The sequence below is a fragment of the Mobula hypostoma genome, chromosome 24 (genome assembly GCF_963921235.1).
Source record: "Mobula hypostoma chromosome 24, sMobHyp1.1, whole genome shotgun sequence".
Lineage (NCBI taxonomy): Eukaryota > Metazoa > Chordata > Chondrichthyes > Myliobatiformes > Myliobatidae > Mobula > Mobula hypostoma.
The window spans coordinates 22,682,958-22,708,364 of NC_086120.1; the positions used below are offsets into that span (position 1 = coordinate 22,682,958).

General features: G+C 39.3%; 1 protein-coding gene across 3 annotated transcripts in view; it reads right to left on the reverse strand.

The window, feature by feature from the left end:
- ranbp3b (RAN binding protein 3b) overlaps positions 1 to 25,407 on the reverse strand; it is a 134,400-nt gene that overhangs the window by 4,607 nt on the left and 104,386 nt on the right. For all 3 annotated transcript variants that reach the window (XM_063032521.1, XM_063032522.1, XM_063032519.1), the window contains 6 exons: positions 18,689 to 18,773; positions 18,286 to 18,406; positions 11,700 to 11,824; positions 8,495 to 8,615; positions 7,568 to 7,710; positions 6,973 to 7,156 (listed from right to left, as the gene is read on the reverse strand). In XM_063032521.1, coding sequence (XP_062888591.1) covers positions 6,973 to 7,156; positions 7,568 to 7,710; positions 8,495 to 8,615; positions 11,700 to 11,824; positions 18,286 to 18,406; positions 18,689 to 18,773 — 779 coding nt within the window. The remainder of the gene's footprint in view (positions 1 to 6,972; positions 7,157 to 7,567; positions 7,711 to 8,494; positions 8,616 to 11,699; positions 11,825 to 18,285; positions 18,407 to 18,688; positions 18,774 to 25,407) is intronic.

The window sequence follows — 25,407 nt, forward strand, 5'->3', positions numbered from 1 at the left end:
TTTAAACATAATTAGGGTGCCACAAACCAATTAGTCAGAGCTTCATTTGTATTTTTTATGCCTTGCAAACGAATGAACAAAACCTATCACCATTATAATTTTCAATCTGACGAGGATACAGTAGGGTAGTGGTCATTGCTTGCACTTTATGTAATGTAACTGATAACTTCTGTGCCTCAGCCTGACTCTTTCAGGTTCTGTTGTGGGATAGTATTGGCTGCTATATTATTGGAGGGCTGTGATGAATTTGAATGCGGATGAAATGTCTGTTTATGTCATTGCTGAATATCTGAAGACATTTGGATGTTTCCCTTGCAACTATCGCAGGGATGAATAACCTTTTGAATGAATGACAAGTGATGGAGAAATTAGAGTCTTTTATCATTAGGTAAGGAGACAAGTTTCATCTGTGATGCTTAACTACGCCAATTATATTACAACTCAATTACAAAACTAGGGCAGCATTGTTCAATCAGGATCAAGTGCATATTTTAAATCAAGCCTAATGCAGTATACAATGAAATGAGTGCCAATGACAATATTTGATAACTTCAATGCCAATTAACTTCAAGTAGGTTACAACAGTGTTCCAATGATCACACATAATAACCACCTTCATTACTTGGTAACTATGACAGGTATTAAATGTGGGAAGATAACCTAGTTGGCAACTTAACTCCTGGCACCAAGAAGAAAATGAGGACTATTTTAATTAAAAAAAACTATCAGGTTTTTGTCCATTTGCACATTACTCTGACATTCCTAAATTGTAAAAGGTGTTATCCCAGAATTCCATACATAACTGGCCCAATTCCATTTGGGGGGGGGAGAGAGGGGAGGGTAACTAGGAATGGAGAACAGTACCAAATTCCAAACACAAATTTTTAAAATGCTGTATATTACCCTTTGCAATAATATAATCCCATACAAACTTTTGCCTGAATCCCCATAAGAACTTAACAAATAATGTTACACAATTTAACAAACTTCTTTGGAACAGAGCCTCAGAAGCAATTTGATAGAGCCATTGAAAATTTATGAAGGGTCTATCGACAGAGAAATTCTTTCCACTGACACAAGACTCAAGACCCAAGACCCAGAGGACAGAATGAAGGTGAAAGAACCAAAATCAACAGCATTAAAAGAAATGTTATAAATACAGTAAATACAGGTCCACAATCCCTTATCCGAAATTCTGAAATCTGAAAACCGAAGTTTTCTTCGTGGAGTGTGGAGAGTGTCGTAACAAGGCTTATTTAGCACGTCAACAGCTGACGTCACTCAAGAGTGACGTGGCAGCACTAGCAGAGGCCGCCAGACGTCATTTGTGACAGTGCTTGTACTGGTTACACGTGCATTTGCTGTTCACTGATATTTTGTGTTCATTGTTGACTTTGTGTTTAATTTCACTGTGAAAATGTCAAAAAGAGCTGCAGATACCACTATGGGTAACAATGAGAAAAAGAGAAGCATCTATCGTTATCAAGGATTTCGTGTCACTAATGAGAAGATGATATCAAACCTCGTAACATGCTAAAATGTTATCGACCAAAAGTCTAAATAAGTTAGAGGAAGCTGACATTGAAGAAATGATGAACATTGACAATGATGCACCTGTTGAGCATTCCTTCACTGATGGGGAAATTGCTGAAATGATGTTAAATACAGATAAGCATGAAGATAGTAGTGATGATGATGACATAGTGAACACAGGTGAAAATCCCCATAGATATGGTGAAAATGTATGATCAGTTAATTGCTGGCCTTGAACAACATGCATTTATCAGTGAGCAAGAGATTATGGCAGTTTACCCAGTTAAAGAGAGATTGCTTAGACATAAACCTATGTTAATGAGACAGACGACACTTGAAGAAGTCTTTAAAAACGCTGTCTGTTGTAGTGCTGCTTCATAACTTGAGAATCCTGTTCCTGGCCATCAGGTACCCGTAGAGTATTTAGCTTTGTTCGCCAGACATATTGCAACTTAACTCGAGGTACCTGTACATACTTAGCTTAGTTTGAACCTGTATATGTCCTAGAGTATTTATGTTCTACATTTATTCCAATAAGTCATTTACCATGCGTTTGATTCGGTTTGTTTGAAGCTGTATATTTTTATGTTTTATTGAATGTTTTTGTTGGAAATAAAATGTATTAGTGTATTTATGGTCTATAATTATCCCACTATTTCATTTATCAGTATATAAATAAACTGTAATAGTATTTGTAAAAGAGCGTGGATCAGAAAAACCCAAAAGTTCTCTCTCCAGCACTCGTCATCTGAACATGTACAGACTTTTTCTTGTCATTATTCCCTAAACAATACAGTATAACAACTATTTACATAGCATTTACATTGTATTAGGTATTATAAGTAATCTAGAGATGATTTAAAGTATACGGGAGGATGTGCGTAGGTCCGGAGCTCCCCCGAGGTCCTAAAGCCCACCCGCACTGAGACAGGTTAATTATCAGTATAATTATCAATTTTCTGAAATCTGAAAAATTTTGAATTCCCAAATGCAACTGGCCCCAAGGATTTCGGATAAGGGATTGTGGACCTGTACAATGGATAATGGTGAGACAGATACAGTTCTAGAGTTCGAAGGTGAGACAAATAAGCACTTGAAAAAAAGAAAATTTGCATGACTTTGGCAAGAAGGCCAGTTGGCAGGATTGGCTGTGTTGTTTTTGCATAAAGCTGTTACACACTCAGTGGACATGCTTCTGTTCCGTGACTTTTCTGAGATTATATGAAATATGAAAATTATGCATTGACATTGCCTACCACTCTATCGTTAAACACATTCTAAATGGTTACAGGGCCACATTGTTATTTCCATATGTCTTAGAATTCAAATAGCAAAAGGAATAAATTTTAGAAAATCTGAACAATGATATAACAGAGCATAATCTGAATAAAATTTTCAAAAGCAAACATCTGAAATTTTTTTTTAGTAACCATGAACTATATTTCTATGTCTCTAACCGATTAAAGCATTGAGGAAGAGCAAGTGGTTCTCGGAGAGACCACTGGTTTGAGTCGATGCTCTTGGAGTTGTTATCGGAATTCTGGGATTTATCGATTGGACTGTAGTTCCTATTTGCCCGACGCTGGCCCCCTAGGCCTGAGTCGACGTAGTAGTAGTAGTTCTAATTTTTTTGTGTTCTCTATATGCAGGCTAGGTGTTTGGGATTTGATGTTCTTGTAGTTTCTCCATGTGGGTGATCTGCTAGTTTTTGTGTGAGGGAGGGGTGGGGCTTGCAAGTTTCTGTTTCTTTTTCTTTTCATGTGGGAGGTGGGATTGAGGTCTTTCAACTTTTTTTGTATTTTATGGCTATCTGGAGAAGAGAAATTTCAGAGTTGTATTCGGTATACACATTTTGATAATAAAATGAAGCTTTGAACCTTATAGAATGATATATAACTAGGAGACATGCTAATGTTTAACTTTTCTTATAATGCTATGTTTCTTGGCTTTCTGCATAAAAGTGCTTATCTTGTTTACTTACTTGAAGACAAAATCCCGCATTTCTATTTCAGAGACTTACAAACATTTGTACATGTGTAGTGTATGAATAAGTGGAATCAAAAGGATTAAACTTACTCACTTGGAATTGGTAAAGAAACTATTTAGTTTTTAGGAAATCTGTCAAAAGTACTTATCATAAGACCATATTTGACATAGGAGCAGAATTAGGCCTTTCAGTCCATTGAGGTTGCACTGCCATTTGGTCATGGTTGATTTATTATCCCTCTCAACCCTATTCTCCTGCCTTCTCTCCATAATCTTTGACGTCCTTACCAACCAAAAACCTACAAACCTCTACTTTTAATATACCAAACAATTTGGCTTCCACAGCAGTCCGTGGCAATGAAGTCCACAAACTCACCACCCTCTGAAGATCCTCCTCATCTCTCTTTTAAAGGGATATCCTTTTATTTGACATTAAGATTGCATGTGGCTCAGGGAACAATCCGGAACCTTTCTGGTTCCGTGCCTTAATCTAATACCAAGCTGCTCGAACCTCTTTCCTTGTTCTTCCCATGTCATTGATACTACATGGACCACAACAACTGGATCTTTCCCCTCCCACTATAAATTCCTCTGCAGGTCAGATGAGATGTCCCGAACCTGGGCACACAGCCTTCGGGGCTCCTGATCATGTTACAGAAAATTGTATCTGTTTCTGTATATGCTATTTCCAATTACAGCTACACTTCTCTTCTCCCCCTTGAACGGTTCCCTGAACTGCAGTGTCATGGTACCACATTGGAAGCTGCAGGAAGGCAGGGGTTAACACATTGTCCAATAAGCAAAGATAAAGATTGCAGAGAGTGCAAAACAGCCCAGACAAGGAAGGTCTTTGAAGAGCACCGCTTCCCTTTGCAGAGCAGGTTCACCTTACTGGAGATGAGATAAGAATGGAAGGAGGTACAGAAGCCTGTAGGCAAACACTCAGTGATTCAGGATCAGCTTCTTCTCCTCTGCCATCCGATTCCTAAATGGACATTCAACCCATGAACACTACACTACTTTTTAAATTTTTTTTGCACTACTTATTTATCTTAATTATTTAATAGACATACATGTTATTTACTGTAATTCAGTTTTTTCCTCTATATTTATTTCTGCCATAAAGTTAACAATTTTCACAACAAATTCTGATGACATTAAACCTGATTCAGATTCTGAATACAATGGAGGTATGCAAAACACACACCCACCAACTAAAGGACAATTGCTTTTCTGACTTCAAAGTATCATCAGTTGTCAGCTTGTAGTTTCTATTGACTTTCATTACCTCTATTGTGAATAGTGATGGATCTAGCATCCAAGAAATTCAAACATACAGTTACCAAATGATCAATACCCAGTAACTGCTAGTTAATTCTATATAAAAATAAAATTTTCTGTTCTGACTTCAGGACAGTGTGGTGACAGGGGCCATGCTGTTCTCCTGTGCACAAGTAAAATCAAAATCACCCACAAAATACTGGAAGAACTCAGCAAGTCAGACAGCATCTATAGAAATCAATAAATACTCTACATTTCAGGCTGAGATCCTTCTTCAGGACTGGAATGGAAGGGGGAAGAATAAAGTATGACTGAGCAGTGAGTGAATATGTTCAGAGTCCAGTTAATCGGAGATACCACCACCAGTTTGAGCAAGTCTTAGAAAGGCAATTCCAAATTTTCAGTAGCAATGTGTTTTATTCCCAGATGAATCACTGTTACCCTTTCAACAGCATATTCTCCGCTAGATTTTTAGTAATGCCACAGGAGACCTGCTACCTGCTCTAAAAAAAATGCAAGCAGGCACATCTGCAAGATATGCATCAGTAATTTTTAACAAATATGATAGCAGTCTTGAAATGTAGCAGCCAAATGCTAAGAAAATCAATGGTGGCAAGGATTTGGTTATATTCAAGATCAAGGAATATTACTTAAATCTTCCGATAAGGCATGGTATAAAATTTCAAATTCAACTATGTGTATTCAACAATTTCAGTGAAGTAGTCAGTCCAGTTATTTTATATTTTTTCTATTTATGATGTAGGAGATAATTTGCCTCATCAAGTCTACACTGGTTCTCAGAGCATTCTCATCAGTCTCAATCCTCCACATGTTCCCCAATAAGATATTCTTTCTCATGTGCCCATCCAATTCTCTTTCAATTCTTCTGCAAACCAGGAACAACTTAAAGTTACCAGTTACCCCATGGACATATCTTTAGGACGTGGAAATAAACTGGAAGAAATCAAAAGGGTTCATGTAAAAACTGCAGAGTCACCGTCAGGAGTGAAAGTCATTCACTGGAGCTATACCACAGCAGCACCAAATACCATGTCAACCCCCAGATCTCACATTGCTAGCATTCCGTTTCTCTCTCTCTCCACCTCTATTAATTGCAGATTTCATTTGTCCTCGGTTATATATGCCTGTCTAACCTACCTTTTTGTTATACACTTGTCGTTATCACTCTCTTTCAGCTGGTATCACCACGACTTCTAACATTCAATCTCACCCCTCAATACACTATCACAGGCTTCTGTTTTGTTCTCTTTGCCCCAGCACCCTGCCACACATCATCTCTCTGCACCGTAAAACTAATTTTGTCCCTATCATTGAAAGGCCATTCACCTGAATTGTTAACTTCCATTACATCTGATATCTGCTGCCCTACTGAATACTTTCAGTATCTTCTGTTTGGATTCCAAATTCTTACATGAGCTCCATGTTGCTTTTGGACTTGCGCTTAATCAGCTACTTTAACATCAGAATCATCTACAGGCAATTCAATAAAGTAGACGAACAATGCAACTTCAAGAAAAAAAAATCAAGACTTTTAAATAATTGAATAGAGCACAAAAATAGTCAGTATAACTTTACTTTCTGCATTACAAAAGAAGCAAAACCCTACAGATGTTGAAAATCTGAAATAAAAACAGAAAAAAGGCTCAGAAGATGGACTTCTTTTATTTGTTTCAATTTTATTATTAGGATTATGCCCTCCAATCAAAGTCCAATGTTCTATCTAATGCAAGACTTGACACTCATGACCTCAAGGTCTCTCCATCAGAAAGAATCAAATTAAAATATTCTTTAAGAATGGATGAGTTTCCTTTTGGCTTTTAGCCCTTTCTTCACACTTCTAAAAATTGTTAAAGTCAACAAGATTGAATTTGATCCCTGAGGGGTATCCACAACAATTTATGTGCTCTCTGAAGTTTGTAATCAAAGGGTATAAAAAGAGACATTAAGATACAAAGGGGACGACATTTTCGTACATCTTAGGGAATTTGGAATATTGTAATAAAGCACATGTCACTGTAATTTTAAATTCACAACAGATGGAAGTTACTTCATTGGAGTTGCTGACATTAACTGCTTGGCAGATATTAATGTGTTGTCTAACAAATTACAAGTTTAAGCAATCCATTATTTATTTTCCAATATCAAACTTACCACTTGTTGTTGTAGCAGGAGCAAGAACTCCATCATCATCATCACTATCTTCCTCATTTGACTGTGTCACTCCTGATTCTGAAGTTATACAAGGAGGTTCTGGTTCCTGCTCAGAACGACTTCTCAATGCCAAAATACGGTGATGTAGCGCTGCATACAGCTGTCCAGCATCTTTTGAACTGGCCTATAATAAGTCCAAAAAATAATTCTATAGAATAAAACAGATTATCTCTTAGGAGGAGAAATTTAATCATTAAACCTTTATATATACTTGCATCTTGCGGTGTAATTTTAGTGCTTTTGTGATCAGTAAGCTGAAGGAGGAAATTGTGTCCATATAGGAAACCATGGAGCACTCCCAGGCTAGGCCACATGTTGGCAATAAATTCTCTCTTTTGTCCTTCTCTTCTGTGTGTTTCTGTCCATTCCCACTCCACCAACCCTCAGCCACCCCTACAGCCTTTCTACAATTCCTTCTCCTATTTTAGATTGCTTGTCTCTTTGCCCTATTCTTCTACCTCTGACCCTGAAGTAAGGCAATAACCGTGAAGTCCGAGCTGTTAAAATAAATGAAGCACTGTTGAGGCAAACATACCGAAATTAGAAAGACTTTGACACCTTGGTCCTCAGCATCCATGGCTGTAATTCGAATACTCTTTTCACTAGCTTTATCAATTTGCATTTGAGCCCATAGTTTGGTATTCAGAATCAATCGAAGGCTGCCCTGAGTCCGCATCACTGCAATAAAGCAAGAACAATAGAAGTACAGTCAATGATGCAGTTACCTTAGTTTCTTTAGAATAAGATCTATACTACAATATTTTAAACAGATATCTGAGTGCAAATCTATTTGAAGATTTCCAACATTAAGTGCTCAGTTGAAATTGTTCTGTCATTTTGGAGATTTGGTTCAAAAAATGTCTTCTTTACAATTATTCTTTTTTGTCATGAACAATACAGGACATATAGTGAGTTAGACTTTGGTGGCTATTGCTATTTTTTCCCTACACTGGTTTCCCATAATAAAAAAGTTATATAGAAGTGAACAGTTGGTTTAGAAGACAGGATTTTTTTTTTAACAAACTCTGAAAGATCAGAAGGGCCAACCCTCACTCTTCCTTTCCTTTTGCATGATTTCTTCATCCCAGGAGATAAGCCAGCCACAACATTCATATTTCTCCCACCCTGACTCCTACAAGGACTCCATTCCTTGGTTTCCACTCTATTTGCTTTGATACTGAGATTTTTCAAACAGGTGCCTCTGAAATGTCTTGTTTCTGGACCTCCCTCATTCACAGACCACATACCAGCAAAGTTCAGTATGTGCACATCATCATTTTGCTTTAGACAATGTAGGTACTAACCTTGAACTTTTAATTACTGAAAACAATTTCCACTATAATTTTTTTCACAAGATTTTACAAGTTAAACAAACCAAGATGCGAACTTTTATAGATCATAAACTTTTAGTAAGTTCTATAAATTATGACTTTATCAAACAGTACAGTAGTAGAACACATACCTAGCCTTGACTGCAATGCTCCATCATCACCAGATGCCATATCATTGAGCCTCAAAAGACCTCTTCCCCTTTCTACCCAGGTTTGTGACGTCTTGTCAAACACAAATAGCTTGCATTGTATCTGAAATTAATCAAGAAAATTCTGAAACCAAGAAACTGTAGCTTTCCAATCAGCGGATTAAATTTCCAGACCCCATGCAGACTGATATTCAACTAAAACAGGAACAAAAAAAAAGGCATATTAAAGTGATGGTAACTTGAATGCTACTTTTTACTTTTTCACTCTCTACAGTTTATTACAAACTATATGAGCCTCTTTGGAAATACACCTGCAATATGAAAACAATGGGAAGTTAACCCTATCACTTATGATTGCAGTGACAAAAACAGATAACGTTATCATAAGACACTTATACCTAAGAGCTTACCTGTCATTCAACCGTGAAGTATCATGAAGCAAAGCTACAGAGCAACAATTATTGCAAAGCTATTTAATTTTAACACGTAAAACATAATTGCTATGTTCCACATTTAATATTTGACTTTACACTCTACTTAGTCAAGTCCTTGTTGATCCTTGCAGCATTTTCGGCAAAAGAAAGTTACTTTTGCAGCAAACCTTTGTAACCTACAAATTTCTTTTAATGAATGTATTCTTCTGCTCAATGCAAGACGATAATGGTTCTAATGAAAATGACCACAAGAAATTTTGTTATCCTACTCGAATCTTTTAAGGGGATGCATTTTGTCAAACTAAAAAGATGTTTTTGAATACAGGAAAATCCCTCCAAAAGCTGGGTTTATCGAAGAACATCAAACAGCCTTCATTTACAATATTCTCATTAACCACAGGCCATTCAATGCTTAAATTTAGAGAAAGCAATCTGCCGGAAGATCTCTGCAGTCAAACAGCATCTGTGAGAGTAAAAGAATTGCCAAAGTTTCAGGTTGAGACCTGTAAGAAGGATTGAGAGCAGAGAGGTGAGATGACCAATAAAAAGAGAAGAGCAGCACTAAGACAGAAGTCTCCAAGTAATCAGTGAACTAAGGAAAGCTGTAAGATGACAGGCAGGGGAGCAGGGGTAGACTGGGATGCAGTGGCTGGTGAATGATAGATTGAGGCAGAGGAAAAGTTTGAAAAAAAATATGAGAGTTAGATGGAATAACATGGAGAGGCATTAGATGGAGAAGCATTGATCATGTGGATAGTCAGAGGCTTCTTCCCAGGGCTGAAATGGCTAACACGAGAGGTCATAGTTTTAAGGTGCTTGGAAGTAGGTACAGAGGAGATCTTCGGGGTAAGTCTTTTTTAATGCAGAAAATGGTGAGTGCGTAGAATGGGCTGCCAGCGACGGTGGTGGAGGCGGATACGATAGGGTCTTTTAAGAGACATGGAGATAGAAAAATAAAGGGCTATGGGTAATCCTAGGTAATTTCTAAAGTAAGTACATGTTTGGCACAGCATTGTGGGCCGAAGGGCCTGTATTGTGCTGTAGGCTTTCTGTTTCTATGAAAACATCAAGGGAGGAGAGTGTGAAGAAGGTTGGAGACAGCTAATAGATGCTTAAATTTAATATATCCAACAACATATTTCCCAGTGAGCCTCTGTTTAACATCCATTCTAAAGATGGAAAAGCATATTAAAAACATGCTTGAATTTCCAGCAACCTTCAGATCAGAAGGATTCAACAGTTTCAAGGAGTACTGAATTTAGCAAAGGTTCATGATTTCTTAGAATCTGGTACATCCAGGAACCTAGGCATGAAGTATTGAGAAGGTAAGGTGCGGTCCCTTCTAGAGACACAAAAATCCAACCTCTCCAGAAACTTTCTTAACAAAATCTCAAAGTTATAAGTGTAGGTGGGGAAATGAGCATAGAACAACATCTCAGTGTTATCTCGTATTTCTCAACAAGTCAGTAACCTATAACTCACTGATTTCTTTACCGATTTTCAGTAAAAATTTTCCAATTTACATGACATATCAATGTCTTATGACAATGCTGACACCTGTACAAATCCCTTCTTTAGGTTTTACTATAACAGATAATAGATCTATTTTCCCTTAAGCTTAATTGTCAATAAAATCAATTGCCACTAATCAAAGTTTGCATAGGCACTGTAACAGAAGTGGATGGGTGAATGTTCCTCTAAAATAAATATAAACTTTCTGGCCATCAGAAAACTGAAAGGCAGCATTGATTCACCAAAGTTGCCTATCACTCCTTAATGATCTACTGTATACCTGGCTCAAAAATTCTATTCAATTTTCAAAACCTGGTACAATGAATTGTTCCAATATTATCAAAACTCTTGCACCACACTCAACTTGGATGGGCAGTGCTCTCGTTTATTAGGTAGTACACGTAAAATTAAATGAAAATCCTACATTATAGAAAGAAAGTATAAAGTTTCAGAATGATGGTCTGGAAAAAGAAACAATCCAATGGAAAACAAGCAACACAAGGACTGACAAAAGGCTCATTTTTATATTAAGTTGGCTAGATTGATCAAAGTCCATGAGGGAACAAGCTCATCAGAAAAATAATATCACATATTTCAACCAAATAGATGAATTCAATAATACAACTACGTCTAAAACTCAAAATGTACACCAAAATGATCAAAACTCAGTGAAAATGTAAAACTTTTTGATAGAACCTTAAAAAATCTTTAGGATAACTATAGGCAATCCTTGAGTAAAACATTAACAACCTACAATACTTATGGACATTCTAGCACTGGTGGCTGAAAAAGTACATTACCAGATGATGATTTGAATCCTTAGATAAGATTAATATTAATTTTTAAATGATTGAAAATCTGAAAAGATCAGAGAACCATAAACTTGCTTTAAGTGTTTTAAAAAAAGAGCCAGGTACAAGATTTTAAGGGAAACAGAAATGTAGGAAACCGACATAGAAAAAGCTATAATAGTCAATACAATAACAAGAGTAGATTCAACAGAACAGTTCAACTAAACAACAATCGTTTCTATGAGAGATTGGTTATCCAATCTCTGCAGGGGGCTTTTGTACAAGTCTTAATGGTGACATTGAACGTGAGTTTCTAGGTGGAACTGCTGCAAAGGGGAAAATTCTAACAATTTAAAATGTACTAATTTACTTTGAAGGTAAGTGTAGTATTTTCCAACTAGTCAACTCAAATGAAAAGAACAGTTATTTTTGTTGTTTTTAATCACGTACCTGTAAGACATTACTTTCTGCTTCCTCTCCTGTGATAACCTCAACTTTTTTCAACAAACATTTCTTGGCTGTTGCTTTGGTGTAAGCAGCTGCAGACTCCTCCAGTGATTCTGTCACATTGTTTACTGGAAGTTAATTGGTACTTACATTAATTTAGTACTTTTAGAAGCCTCAATGAGCATGGTATGATTTCTCCCCTTCAAGTACAGGAAACATAGACAATCATTTCAAATCAAAATGACAAATTTATCTTTTTAACCCCGTACCATGTACTTAACATTGACTAAAAATGGCCTACTGGTCTATGAAAGGATTTACATAGATCAAGCCCGAGGACTATAACTGAATCAGTGTTATAGCACTTGAACATAGTTGATTTTAGCCAAAGCTAATCAACGGTCATTCTTATACTTAATGCCAAGTTGGTACATTCTTCAAAATCACTAAAAGAAAGAATTCCTGGAAATTCAAAAATTAGTAAAGTCAAGAAATTTCACACCTGACCACTGCCTCTTGCCAGCTTCCTCTGTAAAAACCCAAAGGCTGTAGAAATTTACCACACAGAAAGCTTTGTAAGATTTATATAAGGTAGATAAACACAGGTAATGATTAATAGAAGGCAAGTTTTGCAATCCACAATTCCTCTAATGAATGTCCATGAGGGAACAGCTTTAAGGAAATCTTTTTCTTAAGGATTTAAAGATTACAACTTTATCAATGATAACCAAGTAGCTACTAGGAGAATGAACGTGCTGCCGGAGTGTGGCATTGCTCATATTGGCAATACTCTACATAATACTTCTATTGTGGCTGTTGTACTTTATTAAATGTAAATTCTATGTCCCTAAGAAATACTAATAATGTTCTTTTAAATCTACTCACAGGTCTGCCAGTTTCTTACCTCACAATCTACCTCATTGAGACCATGCACTTTACTCTCTATGAACACTACACTTTCTCTGTACTGTGACACTTTATTCTGCAGTGTTACTGTTTTACCTTGCACTACCTCAATGCACTGTTGTAATGAACTGATGTGTACAGATAGTATGTACGGCAAGTTTTCCCACAGTACTTCAATACATGTGATAATAATAAATCAATGTTCAATTTTTCAAACTGAAGTACCAAACACTTACCCAGCTTATAAGACAAGTTGCTCAAAGAGAAGCAAGTACTGGCACTGAAGCAGAGATGGAAATGGTAGGGAGATCGTAGAGGAGTGGTATATCCAAAACATGAGATAAGGAAAGTACTTGAAGAACACCTTATGAGATAGTTATGATAAGACTCTAACTACTACGTGTGGAAGATCCCACTTGCTTCTAAAAGGCAACAATTATACCAGTGCCTAAGAAGAATAATGTGGGCTGCCTTAATGACCATCGCCCGGTAGCACTCACATCGATAGTGATGAAACGGTTTGAGAGGTTGGTCGTAACTAGACTGAACTCCTGAAGGACCTGGATCCATTGCAATTTGCCTATCGCCACAATAGGTCAACAGCAGACACGATCTCAATGGCTCTCCACTCGGCTTTAGACCACTTGGACAACACAAACACCTACATCAGAATACTGTTCATCGACTATAGCTCAGCATTTAATACCATTATTCCCACAATCCTGATAGAGAAGTTGCAGAACCTGGGCCTCTGTACCTCCCTCTGCAATTGGATCCTCGACTTCTTAACCAGAAGACAACAATCTGGGCAGACTGGTGATAACATATCCTCCTCGCTGACAATCAATACTGGCGCACCTCAGGGTGTGTGCTTAGCCCATTGCTCTATTCTCTATATACACATGATTATGTGGCTAGGCATAGCTCAAATACTATCTATAAATTTGCTGATGATACAACCATTGTTGGTAGAATCTCAGGTGGCGATGAGAGGGCATACAGGAGTGAGATACGCCATCTAGTGGAGTGGTGCCGCAGCAACAACCTGGCACTCAACGTCAGTAAGTCGAAAGAGTTAATTGTGGACTTCAGGAAGGGTAAGACGAAGGAACGCATACCAATCCTCATAGAGGGATCAGAAGTGGAGAGTGAGCAGCTTCAAGTTCCTGGATGTCAAGATCTCTGAGTATCTAACCTGGTCCCAACATATCAATATAGTTATAAAGAAGGCAAGGCAGTGGTTATAATTTATTAGGAGTTTGAAGAGATTTGGTATGTCAACAAATACACTCAAAAACTTCTATACTTGTACTGTGGAGAGCACTCTGCAAGGCTACATCACCACCTGGTATGGAGGGGCTACTGCACAGGACCGAATGAAGCTACAGAAGGTTGTAAATCTAGTCAGCTTCATCTTGGGTACTAGCCTACAAAGTACCCAGGACATCTTTAGGGAGCGGTGTCTCAGAAAGGCAGCGTCCATTATTAAGGACCTCCAGCACCTAGGGCATGTCCTTTTCTCACTGTTACCATCACGTAGGAGATACAGAAGCCTGAAGGCACACAGACACACACTCAGCGATTCAGGAACAGCTTCTTCCCCTCTGCCATCTGATTCCTAAATGGACATTGAATCTCTGGACACTACCTCACTTTTTTTAAATATACAGTATTATTTGTTTTTGCACAATATTTAATCTATTCAATATACGTATACTATAACAGATTTACTTATTTATTATTATATTATTGTTTTTCTCTGCTAGATTATGTATTGCATGGAACAGCTGCTGCTAAGTTAACAAATTTCATGTCACAGGCCGATGATAATAAACCCTATTCTGATTCTGACTGTTCCTTCTGTGAAAACGCTAAACTGAGAAAAACTAATTACAACAGTATTATGCAGAAGCTGGTGAAGGTAAATTGGGAGTAGCTGTTTGGAAGGTGGGTAGTGTAAATCTATATCTGAAGTGGAAATGTTTTAATAGCCAGATGGTTAGAGTTCAGGACCAGTATGATCCTGTGAGGATGAAAAATAGGATTGCAAGGTTTAGGAACCTTGGACAATGAGGGCAGGTGCTGAAGAATTGTGTGGCTCAGCTAAGGGACTTCTTTAACATTTCAAAGAGCATATATGTCACTATAAACAACCTGCCCATTCATTTTCCTGCAGGCTTACTCAATAAATCCAATAACCATAATAGAATCAATGAAAGACTGCACCAACTGGGCATACAACCTGTGTACAAAACCCAACAAACTGCAAATACAAAATTAATAATAATAATAATAATAAACAATAAATATTGAGAACATGAGATGAAGAGACCTTGAAAGTGAGTCCACAGGTTGTGGGAATATTTCAGTGACGGGGCAAGTAAAGTTAAGTAAAGTTATCCTCTTTGGTTCCAGAACCTGGTGGTGTGAGTCCTGAGGCTCCTGTGTCTTCTTCCTCATGGAAGAGGGCATGGCCTGGGTGATGGGGACTCCCTGATGATGGATGCTATTTTCCTGCGACAACACTCCATGTAAACATGCTCAATAGTGGGGAAAGGCTTTATCCGTGATGGATCGGGCCATATTGCTACTTTTTGTAGGATTTTTCATTCAATAGATTGGTGTTTCCATACCAAGTTGTGATGCAGCCAGTCCATACACGCTCCACCACACAGCTACAAGAAGTTTGCCAAAATTTTAGGTGCCGATTGATCCAGATATGCCAGGTTGTTGTTCCTTGACTTTAGCTCAGTGTTTAATACAATCATATCTCGGTAAACTGTCCTTGATGGAATTCAACACCCCTCTCTGTAAATGAATCTTGGACTTTTTGACACGAAGACCTGAGACTGTCCAAGTTGGCAACAATATCTCAAGCTCCATCACGCTGAGCACTGGTGCCCCCAGTGCTGACTCACGACTGCCCTGCCAGATCCAGCTCAAAATGCATCATCTAGTTCACTGATGATACAACGGTGGTTGGCCTCGTCAGTAACAATGATGAGTCAGCATTCATAGAGGAAGTAGAGTCTTGTCAAATGGTGTGAGAACAACACTCCGAGTCTCAACATGGACAAGACACAAGAGATGATTGTGGGTTTCATGAAGGCATAGGTTGACCACTCTCCATTGCACATTTGCCGTGGAGAGTGAAGAGTACGATTATTGATATGGATGGTCTAACCTAGACCCACAACACTCCCTCGTTAGTCTAAACTTTCAAAGGAGAATGAAGCGTGCAAGGCGCCAGGCTCCTATTGTAACAACTTTCGACATGAAAGCCATTGAGAGTGTTCTGTCTGACTGCATCAATGTGTGATACGGAGCTGCAAGGCGCTGGAGTGCAAGTATAAAGGATAATAGAAACTGCCGAGAGGATCACTGTGGTTTCCCTCACCCCCCTACCCCCATGTCACAACATTTACTGGAAGCATGGTACATGAAGGGCTCAAAGCGTTGTTGAGAATTCTTACCTCAACCATCCATTGTACAATTTCTTTGACCCACTCCTGTCAGTAAGGAGGTACAAGAGCATCATGACTAGAACTGCCAGAATGGGTAATAGCTTCTTCCCACAAGCTGCAAATCCCTGCCACAATAAGGTCTCATCACAACGACAGTGAGCTGATTACTATTTACCTGTGCTGCACACTTCACATGCATTTTGAATTATATTTTATTAACTTATTTGTAGTAATATTGTGTTTTATATGCGTGTGTGATATATGTATTGTGGTCAGGAGAAACATTGTTTTGTTTGGTTGTATATATGTACAGTCAGATGACAATAAACTTGATCTTAAAGAGTTATTTTAAGTTTAGTCAAAATGTAAAAGGAAGCACAAGCAAGGTTTAAGAGATTGAAATCTGACAAGGCTCTGGAGGAATATAAATGAAGTAGAAAGGAAATAAGAAATTAGGAGGGCTAAAAAAAGGCCAAGAAAGTGTCCTTGACAAGGATTGAACAGAATCCAAAAGTAATTTATACATACATTAGTAATAGGGTAGCTAGGGAAAGAGTTGTTCCATTCAAGGACAAAGGAGGTGATTTATGCCTGGAGCCAGAGGAAGTGGACAAGGTTCTAACTGAGTACCTTGCAACAGTATTCACCAAAGAGAAAGATATGAATAACAATGAGAGCAGGAAAAGGAAATGTTGATATTCCAGGCCACATCAGTGCACTACTCTGCGGGGCCTGACACATCTAACACACTGTACTGAGGGAGGCAAGGGAGAAGATTACTGGGCCCTTGACAGGGATCTCTGTATCCTCTTAAACTGCATGTAATTTCCCTGAAGGATGGAGAAATGGGATAACCCAGGAAATTAGAAGTTGATGAGCTTGATATCAAAGGTAGGGAATTACTGAAGGATATTCTTATGGACAGGTTTTTCTTGCATTTGGAAAGCATGCACTTATCAGGGATAGTCAGCATGGCTTTGTGTAGGGAGATCCTACCTCACAACTGAGTGTTTTTTTGATTGAGGTCACAAAAATGTCTTGATGAAGAGAGGGCAGTGGATGTTATCTATATTGCCTTCAGTAAAGCATTTGACAAGTCTCCTCATGGCAAACTGGTCCAAAAGATTATGTCATGGGATCCACAGTGAGTTGACAAGTTAGATACCGAATTTTCTTGGTCACAGAGGACAGTGGTGGAGTGGTGCTTTACTGACCAGTAGATTTCTAGATGTCATGAACATTGTGGAGTTCAGGATAAGAAGAAAGCTTGTCAAAGGACAAAGCAGGATAAAGATCAATTGGAAATCTTTGCGGAGAAATGGCAGATGGAGCTTAATCCAGCCAACTGTGAGGCGATATATTTTGGGAGTCACATGCAAGAGAAAAGTATGAAGTAGACAGCAGGGTCTTTGAGGGCACTGATATACAAGAGGGATCTTGTAGTTCAAGCCCACAGCTCCACAAAGATGGCAACACAATTGAATAGGGTGGTAAATTGCCTTCTGCACTTGAGTCAGAGTATAGAAGTTGGTAAATCACATTGCAGCTGCAGTATATAAAACTTTGATGAGGCCATATTTAGAGTATTTACTGTCTACTTCTGATCACCATACTACAGGTAGGAAGTGGAGGGTTTAACAAAGTGCAAAGGGGTTCACCAGGAAATTGACTGAATTGGAGTATATTAGGTAGAATGAGAGATCGAACAAACTTGGGTTGCTTTCTCTTCAGTATCAGAGTCTGAGGACAACCAGATAAGTATATAAAATTATGAGAGGCAGAGTCGTTTTTTTCTGGGGTAGAAATACAAGAGGTTAGCGCTTTAGGTTAGATGAGGAAAGTTTAAAGGAGATGTGCAAGGTGAAATTTGTTTTTCAACACAACAGCAGTAAGTGCTTTGAATTATGCTGCCAGGAGAGGTAGTAGAAGCAGATATGATAACAAAATTTAAGAGGCATTTAGACAGATATTTGAACAGTCAATGAATACAGGAATGTGGACTATGTGCTGGCAGACAGGATTAGTTAGATCTTTGTCAGTGTAGACTTGGTGAGTTGAAGGGCCCACTCATATACTGTACCGTTGTGTTCTATGATAGAACAATACATTTTCAGTAAAATGATCATTCATATGAAGAGGATGAATCCATTTCAAATACGAAACCATTAAAACTATCAACACACAGAAAATTAGTTCAATGTTTGCAAAACCATTACTACCTTTCTCTGGTGTAGTTTCCTGTGAGGGTTCAGACGCAGATCCTGATGGAGTAGCTGCATTTTCTCCAAAGAGCTGGTCACTGTTGATTTCACTGCACACATCACCTGACCGTGGCAAACTCTGCAAAGGTAATTCCCTTATACTTAACAAACCATATACAAGACTGATCAATTCCCTGTATTTCTACTTCACTATGTTATATTTGGATATAGAAATCCCTACAAAAGGTCACCTAAGTAATATCATATCCAACTATAAAAAATACTTCAAAATATTCAGAATAAACATGTGCATTGCACTGCTCCTGCACTTATCGAACACATTATAATGGCAATCACTGTACAATAAAAGTGAAGGAAAGACATTAGATCTTGAACAAGGTAATCAATTTTGTACACTTACCACTACCCTTTCACTCATGTTCTCTCCAAACACAAACTTGGCACTTTTTGTATTACTCTCTGCATTTTCTCCGGAGTCCAAAAGACTAGAGTAGGGTGAAAAAAAATAAACAAAAGAACACTTATGCTATTAGGCAGAAAAATGGTAATGCAACACAATGTGAAATGACTGAAGTATAGAACATTGAAAGAATGGATACATTGCACAAATGGTGATGGAACTGTTTATTAAAAACCTGAAAGTGAATTGGAAGTGATAGTGGATCTTAGCACTTAGAAAGTTCAGCAATCCACAAAAAATAGAGACATTTGAGCTTTAATACGAAGTCACCTTTCAGACTGTCATAGATAATGCTCTGCTAAAACCATATCAAGTTTTAGTCATGTCATAAAAGATACTCCTCAACCTCGGAAATGGTATAGGGAAAGGCCCAAGGGGCTTATCCCTGAATAATGTGAGGAAAGGTTATCAAACTTCAGAGCCCTTTATCTTCAAAGAATTGATAAGCTGAATGGCTTTTCTCATCTTTATTATTTTTTGGATGTTTTTAGACTGATTTAATTTACTACTTGCAAAGACAGAAAAGAACAGTGGATGCTTTAAACTCTTGACCAATATGAAATAATGAACCACAGTAAAATAGTTGTTAGGATTTCAATGGATGTTCATGTTAAAAGCAACACAGACAGAGCCACATTTGTGCCCAGTTGAGAAGCTACTGTTTAACACCTGTAATTATTCATTTGTGCACCTCGTTATTCATATGGTGTGGCAAGATAGTGCTAGTGAACCATGATAACATTCTGTAGGATACATATAATACTTCTAAGTATACCTCTTTTGAATTAAGTCTCAGTGAAATCTGCAGCATGTAATTTCCCTTTAAGCAACGTACTTTGAAATCAACTTAATGATCTACAGATTTCACAACCTTCTGAAGGATTCAGCGGACCAAGCAGGTTACTGCACCTTGAAGCAGACAAAGGTTCTTTTCTTTCAAGAAGTGATAGATTCTGCCATTGTACCTGATGACTGGAAAATTGCAAATGTTACTCCTCTACTTCAGAAGGGTGGTAGGCAGCAGAAAGGAAAATTATAGACCTGTTAGCCTGACATCAGTGGTTGGGAAGTTGTTGGAATCGATTGTTAGGGATGAGATTATGGAATACCTGGAGGCACATGACAAGATAGGCCAAAACCAGCATGGTTTCCTGAAAGGAAAATCCTGTCTGACTAACCTACTACAATTTATTGAGGAAATTACAAGCAGGGTAGACAAAAGAGATACAGTAGACGTGGCATACTTGGATTCTCAGAAGGCCTTTGACAAGATGCCGCACATGAGGCTGCTTAACAAGATAAGAGCTCATGGAATTACAGGGAAGTTACTAACATGGGTGGAGCTTTGGCTGCTCGGCAGAAAACAGAGTGTGGAAATAATGGGATCCTATTCCGGCTGGCTGCCGGTTACCAGTGGAGTTCTACAGGGGTGTGTTGGGACCACTGCTTTTTACGATGTATGTCAATGATTTGGACTATGGTATTAATGGATTTGTAGCTAAATTTGCCGATGATACAAAGACAGGTGGAGGAGCAGGCAGTGTTGAGGAAACAGAGAGCCTGCAGAGAAACTTAAATAGTTTAGGGAAATGGGCAAAGAAGTGGCAAATGAAATACAATGTTGGAAAGTATATGGTCATGCACTTTGGTGGAAGAAATAAACGGGCAGACTATTATTTAGATGGTGAGAGAATTCAAAATGCAGAGATGCAAAGGAACTTGGGAGTCCTTGTGTAGGATACCCTAAAGGTTAACCTCCAGCTTGAGTCAGTGGTGAAGAAAGTGAATGCAATGTTGGCATTCATTTCTAGAGTTATAGAATATAAGGGCAGGGATGTGATGTTGAGGCTCTATAAGGCACTCGTGAGACCACACTTGGAGTATTGTGTGCAGTTTAGGGCTCCTGATTTTAGAAGGGATATACTGAGATTGGAGAGGGTTCAGAGAAGATTCACGAGAATGATTCCAGGAATGAAAGGGTTATCATATGAGGAAAGTCTGGCAGCTCTTGGGTTGTATTCCCTGGAGTTCAGCAGAATGAGGGGGGATCTCATAGAAATATTCCAAATGTTAAAATAGATTAGCTATGGCAAAGTTATTTCCCATGGGAAGGGAGCCTAGGACAAGAGGGCACAACTTCAGGATTGGAGGACGTCCATTTAGAACAGAGATGTGGAGAAATTACTTTAGTCAGAGGGTGGTAAATCTGTGGAATTTGTTGCCACGAGCAGCTTTGGAAGCCAAGTCACTGAGTGCATTTAAGGCAGAGATAGATAGGTTCTTGATTAGCCAAGGCACCAAAGGGTATGGGGAGAAGGCAGGGGAGTGGGGATGACTGGAAGAATTGGATCAGCCCATGATTGAATGGTGGAGCAGACTCGATAGGCAGAATGGCCTACTTCTGCTCCTATATCTTATGGTCTTATGGGTGGTGGGGGAGACTCCAAGCTAGGCTGAAGCACAGAGGAACAAGAACCCACTACTCAACATTTTGTTAACAAATGTGGAGTCGCTGGAGAATAAAATTGAGGACCTGAGGGCAAAAATGCTGTATCAGAGGGAACTGAGAGGTAATTGTGTTCAGTATTTGAACAAAACATGGCTTACTCCCAGTATGGCAGATACAACGCAGGCTACTCAATTCACAAGATAGACCAAAGGTAAAAGGTGGAGGAGTGTGCTTCATGATAAATTCTTAGTAGTGCTTAATGTGGAACTTTTCTCGAACTTGTATTCTTCCGACCTTGAATGTTTAATGGTCAAATGCCATCCATTCTCTTTACCAAGGGAGTTCCCCCTCCATAATCCTGACCACAGTTTACATACCATTATTGGCTGACTATAATCAGGAGCATGAGATCCTGCATGATGCTGTCTCCAAACAGTCCATACCGAAGCACTTCAAATCATAGATGGGGACTTTACCCAGGCTTGTTTGAAGAAAATGCTGCCCAATTACCATTAGCATATAACCTGTAGCACCAGAGCTCCCAATACACTAGACCACTGTTATACTAAGATAAGGAATACCTACTGATTTATGCCCAGATTGTATTTCAACAAATCTGGTCACTTGACTCTCTTGCTCCTACCTGCACACAGGCAGAGGCTAAGGAGCAAAGCTCCAGAGATTAGTACAACAAAGAGGCAGAGGAGTGGCTATGGAATTACTTTGAGTAAGTGGCCTGGGCTGTCTTCAAGGACTCGTCCGTGGATTGAATGAATACTCCATGGTAATCACAGACTTTACTAAACAGTTGTAGATGAGTGTGACCCCACAAAATCATTCAGTCTTCCCCAACTAGAAGCATGGATAAACCATGAGATCTGCAACCTTCTGAGGGACAGATCAGAGACAGTCAAGTCTGCTGACCAAGAAAGTTACAAGAGGTCCAGGTACAATCTCTGGAGAGCCACCTTATGAGCAAAACACCAATTCTGAGCTAAACTTGAATCTACGAAGAATGCTCGACAGTTGTGGCAGGGTTTGAATACTATCACCTCATAAATTTAGATCGTGTCATAGGCAACAACAGGGCTTCGCTTCCAGATGAGCTCAATGCCTTCTATGTTCACTCTGACCATCAAAACATGGAGGAAAACATGAACTCCTACAGCCCCTGATGATCCTGAGATCTATCTCTCAGGCCAATTGCAAGCAGCCTTCGGAAGGGTGAACCCGTGAGTGACAAGCATCCGACCCAGATGGGGTTCTTTGGCAAGTCCTAAAAATCTGGGCTGATCAACTGGCGGGAAAGTTCACTGAGATCTTTAACCTCTTGCTTTGGCAGTCTGAGTTACTGACCTGCTTCAAGCAGGTTTCAATTATACAATGCCTAAGAAGAATATGGTAACCTGCCTTAATGACAATCGTTCAGTAGCAATTACATCCAGAGTGATGAAGTGTTTTGAGTGGTCGGTGATGAAACACATCAACTCCTGCCTGAGAACCAACTTGGATCTACTTCAATTTCCCTTTTGGTCCACAGCTTATGTACCTCACTGGCTCTTCACTCAACCCTGGAACATCTGGACAGCAAAGATGCATACATCAGGATGCTCTTTCTCGACTACAGCTCAACATTGAATACCATCATGCCCTCAAAACTAATCAATAAGCTTCAAGAACTTAGCCTCAATACCTCTTTGTGCAATTGGATCCTCGATTTCCTCTCTTGCAGAACCCAGTCAGTTTGGATTGACAACATCCCCTCCATGATCTCCATCAGTAAAGGTGCACCACAAGGCTGTATGCTTAGCCCCCTGCTGTACTTGCTTTACACTTATGACCGTGTGGCGAAGCACAGTTCCAACGCTATATTCAAGTTTGCTGACAACACTTTTGTTGTAGGCAGAATAAAAGGTGATGACAAATCAGCATATAGGAAGGAGGGTGTAAATCTGGCTGAGTGGTGCCGGATTCTTTAACAACAACCTCTCACTCAATGTCACCAATACAAAGGAGCTACTTATTGACTTCAGAAGGGGGAAACCAGAGCTCCATGAGCCATTCCTCATCGGAGGATCTGAGGTGGACAGGGTCAGCAACTTTAAATTCCTCTATGTTATTATTTCCAGAGGACCTGTCCTGGGCCTGGCACATAATTGCATTGACAAAGAAAGCACAAACTTCTACACATGCATAGTGGAAAGTACATTGACTGGCTGCATCAGAGCCTGATATGGAAAAACAAATGTCCTTGAACGGAAAATCCTACAAAAAATAGTGAATATCGCCCAGTTCATCATGGGTATAGGTCTCCCCCATATTCAGCACAACTGCACAAAGCATTGTCGCAGGAAAGCAGCATCCACCATCAGGGGCCCCCAGCACCCAGGACATGCCCTCGTCTCGCTGCTGCCATCAGGAAGAACATACAGGAGGTTCAGGAACAGTTATTACCCACCAGGCTCTTGAACCAATGGGGATAGCTTCACTTACCTTCACTTGCCCTATCATTGAGATGTTCCCACAACCTAAGGACTCACTTTCAGGGATTCTTTCTTTCTTTTTGAATTTGCAGTTTGTTGTCACAAGATCACAAGACAAAGGAGCAGAAGTAGGCCATTTGGCCCATCGAGTCTGCTCCGCCACTCCACCATGAGCTAAACTATTCTCCCATCTAGTTCCAATTTCTGGCTTTTTCCCCATATCCCTTGATACTCTGACTAATTAGATACCTATCAATCTCCTCCTTAAACACCCTCAATGATCGGGCCTCCACAGCTGTATGTGGCAACGAATTCCATAAATCCACGACCCTCTGGCTAAAACAATTTCTCATCTGTTTTAAATGGGTACCTTCTAAGTCTAAGACTGTGGCCTCTTGTCCAGGACTCACCCACCAAGGGAAACAGCCTTTCCACATATACTGTGTCCAACCCTTTCAACATTCGAAATGTTTCTATGAGATCCCCTCTCATTCTTCTATACCCTAATGAATACAGTCCAAGAGCCAACCAACGCTCCTCATATGTTAACCCCTGCATTCCAGGAATCATCCTTGTAAATCTTCTCTGAACTCTCTCCAACATCAGAACATCCCTTCTAAGATAGGGGGCCCAAAACTGCACACAGTATTCCAAATGAGGTCTCACCAGTGCCCCATAGAACCTCATCAACACCTCCTTACTCTTATACACTAGTCCTCTTGAAATGAATACCAACATAGCATTTGCTTTCCTTACTGCCGATCCAACCTGGTGGTTAACCTTTAGGGTATCCTGCACGAGGACCCTCAAGTCCCTTTGTACTTCCAATTTTTTAATTTTCTCCCCATCTAAATAATAATCTGCCCAATTATTTCTTCTTCCAAAATGTACAACCGTACATTTCTCAACATTGTATCTCATCTGCTATTTCTTTGCCCACTCTCCTAAACTGACCAAGTCTCTCTACAACCTATCCATTTCTTCAAACCTTCCTGCTCCTCCACCTATCCTGGTGTCATCCGCAAACTTAGCCATAAAACCATTTAATCCATAATCTAAATCATTGATATACATTGTAAAAAGAAGTGGCCCCAACACTGACCCCTGCGGAACACCACTAGTAACCAGCAACCAATCAGAATAGGATCCCTTTATTCCCACCCTTTGCTTTCTGCCTATCAGCTAATGCTCCACCCATTTCAATATCTTTCCTGTAATTCCATGAGCTCTCATCTTATTAAGCAGCCTCTTATGCAGCACCTTATCGAAGGCCTTTTGAAAATCCAAATACACATCCACAGCCTCTCCCTTATCAATCTTATTTGAGGTTACCTCAAAAAATTCCAATAGGTTGGTGAGGCAGGATCTTCCCTTCATGAAACCATGCTGGCTTGGGCCTAGCTTGTCATGCACCTCGAGGTGTTTCATAACCTCGTCCTTGAGGATCAACTCCAATAACTTTCCAACTACCGATGTCAGACTAATAGGTCTGTAATTTTCTTTTTGCTGCCTCCCTCCTTTCTTAAACAGCGGAACTACATTTGCAACCTTCCAGTCCTCCGGAACCATGCCACAGTCTATTGATTCCTGGAAGATCATTTCCAATGCCTCCACAATCTCCAAAGCCACCTCCTTCAGAACCTGTGGGTGCACCTCATCCGGTCCGGGAGACTTATCTATTCTTAGTCCATTTAGCTTCCCAAGCACTTTCTCTCTAGTAATCTTGA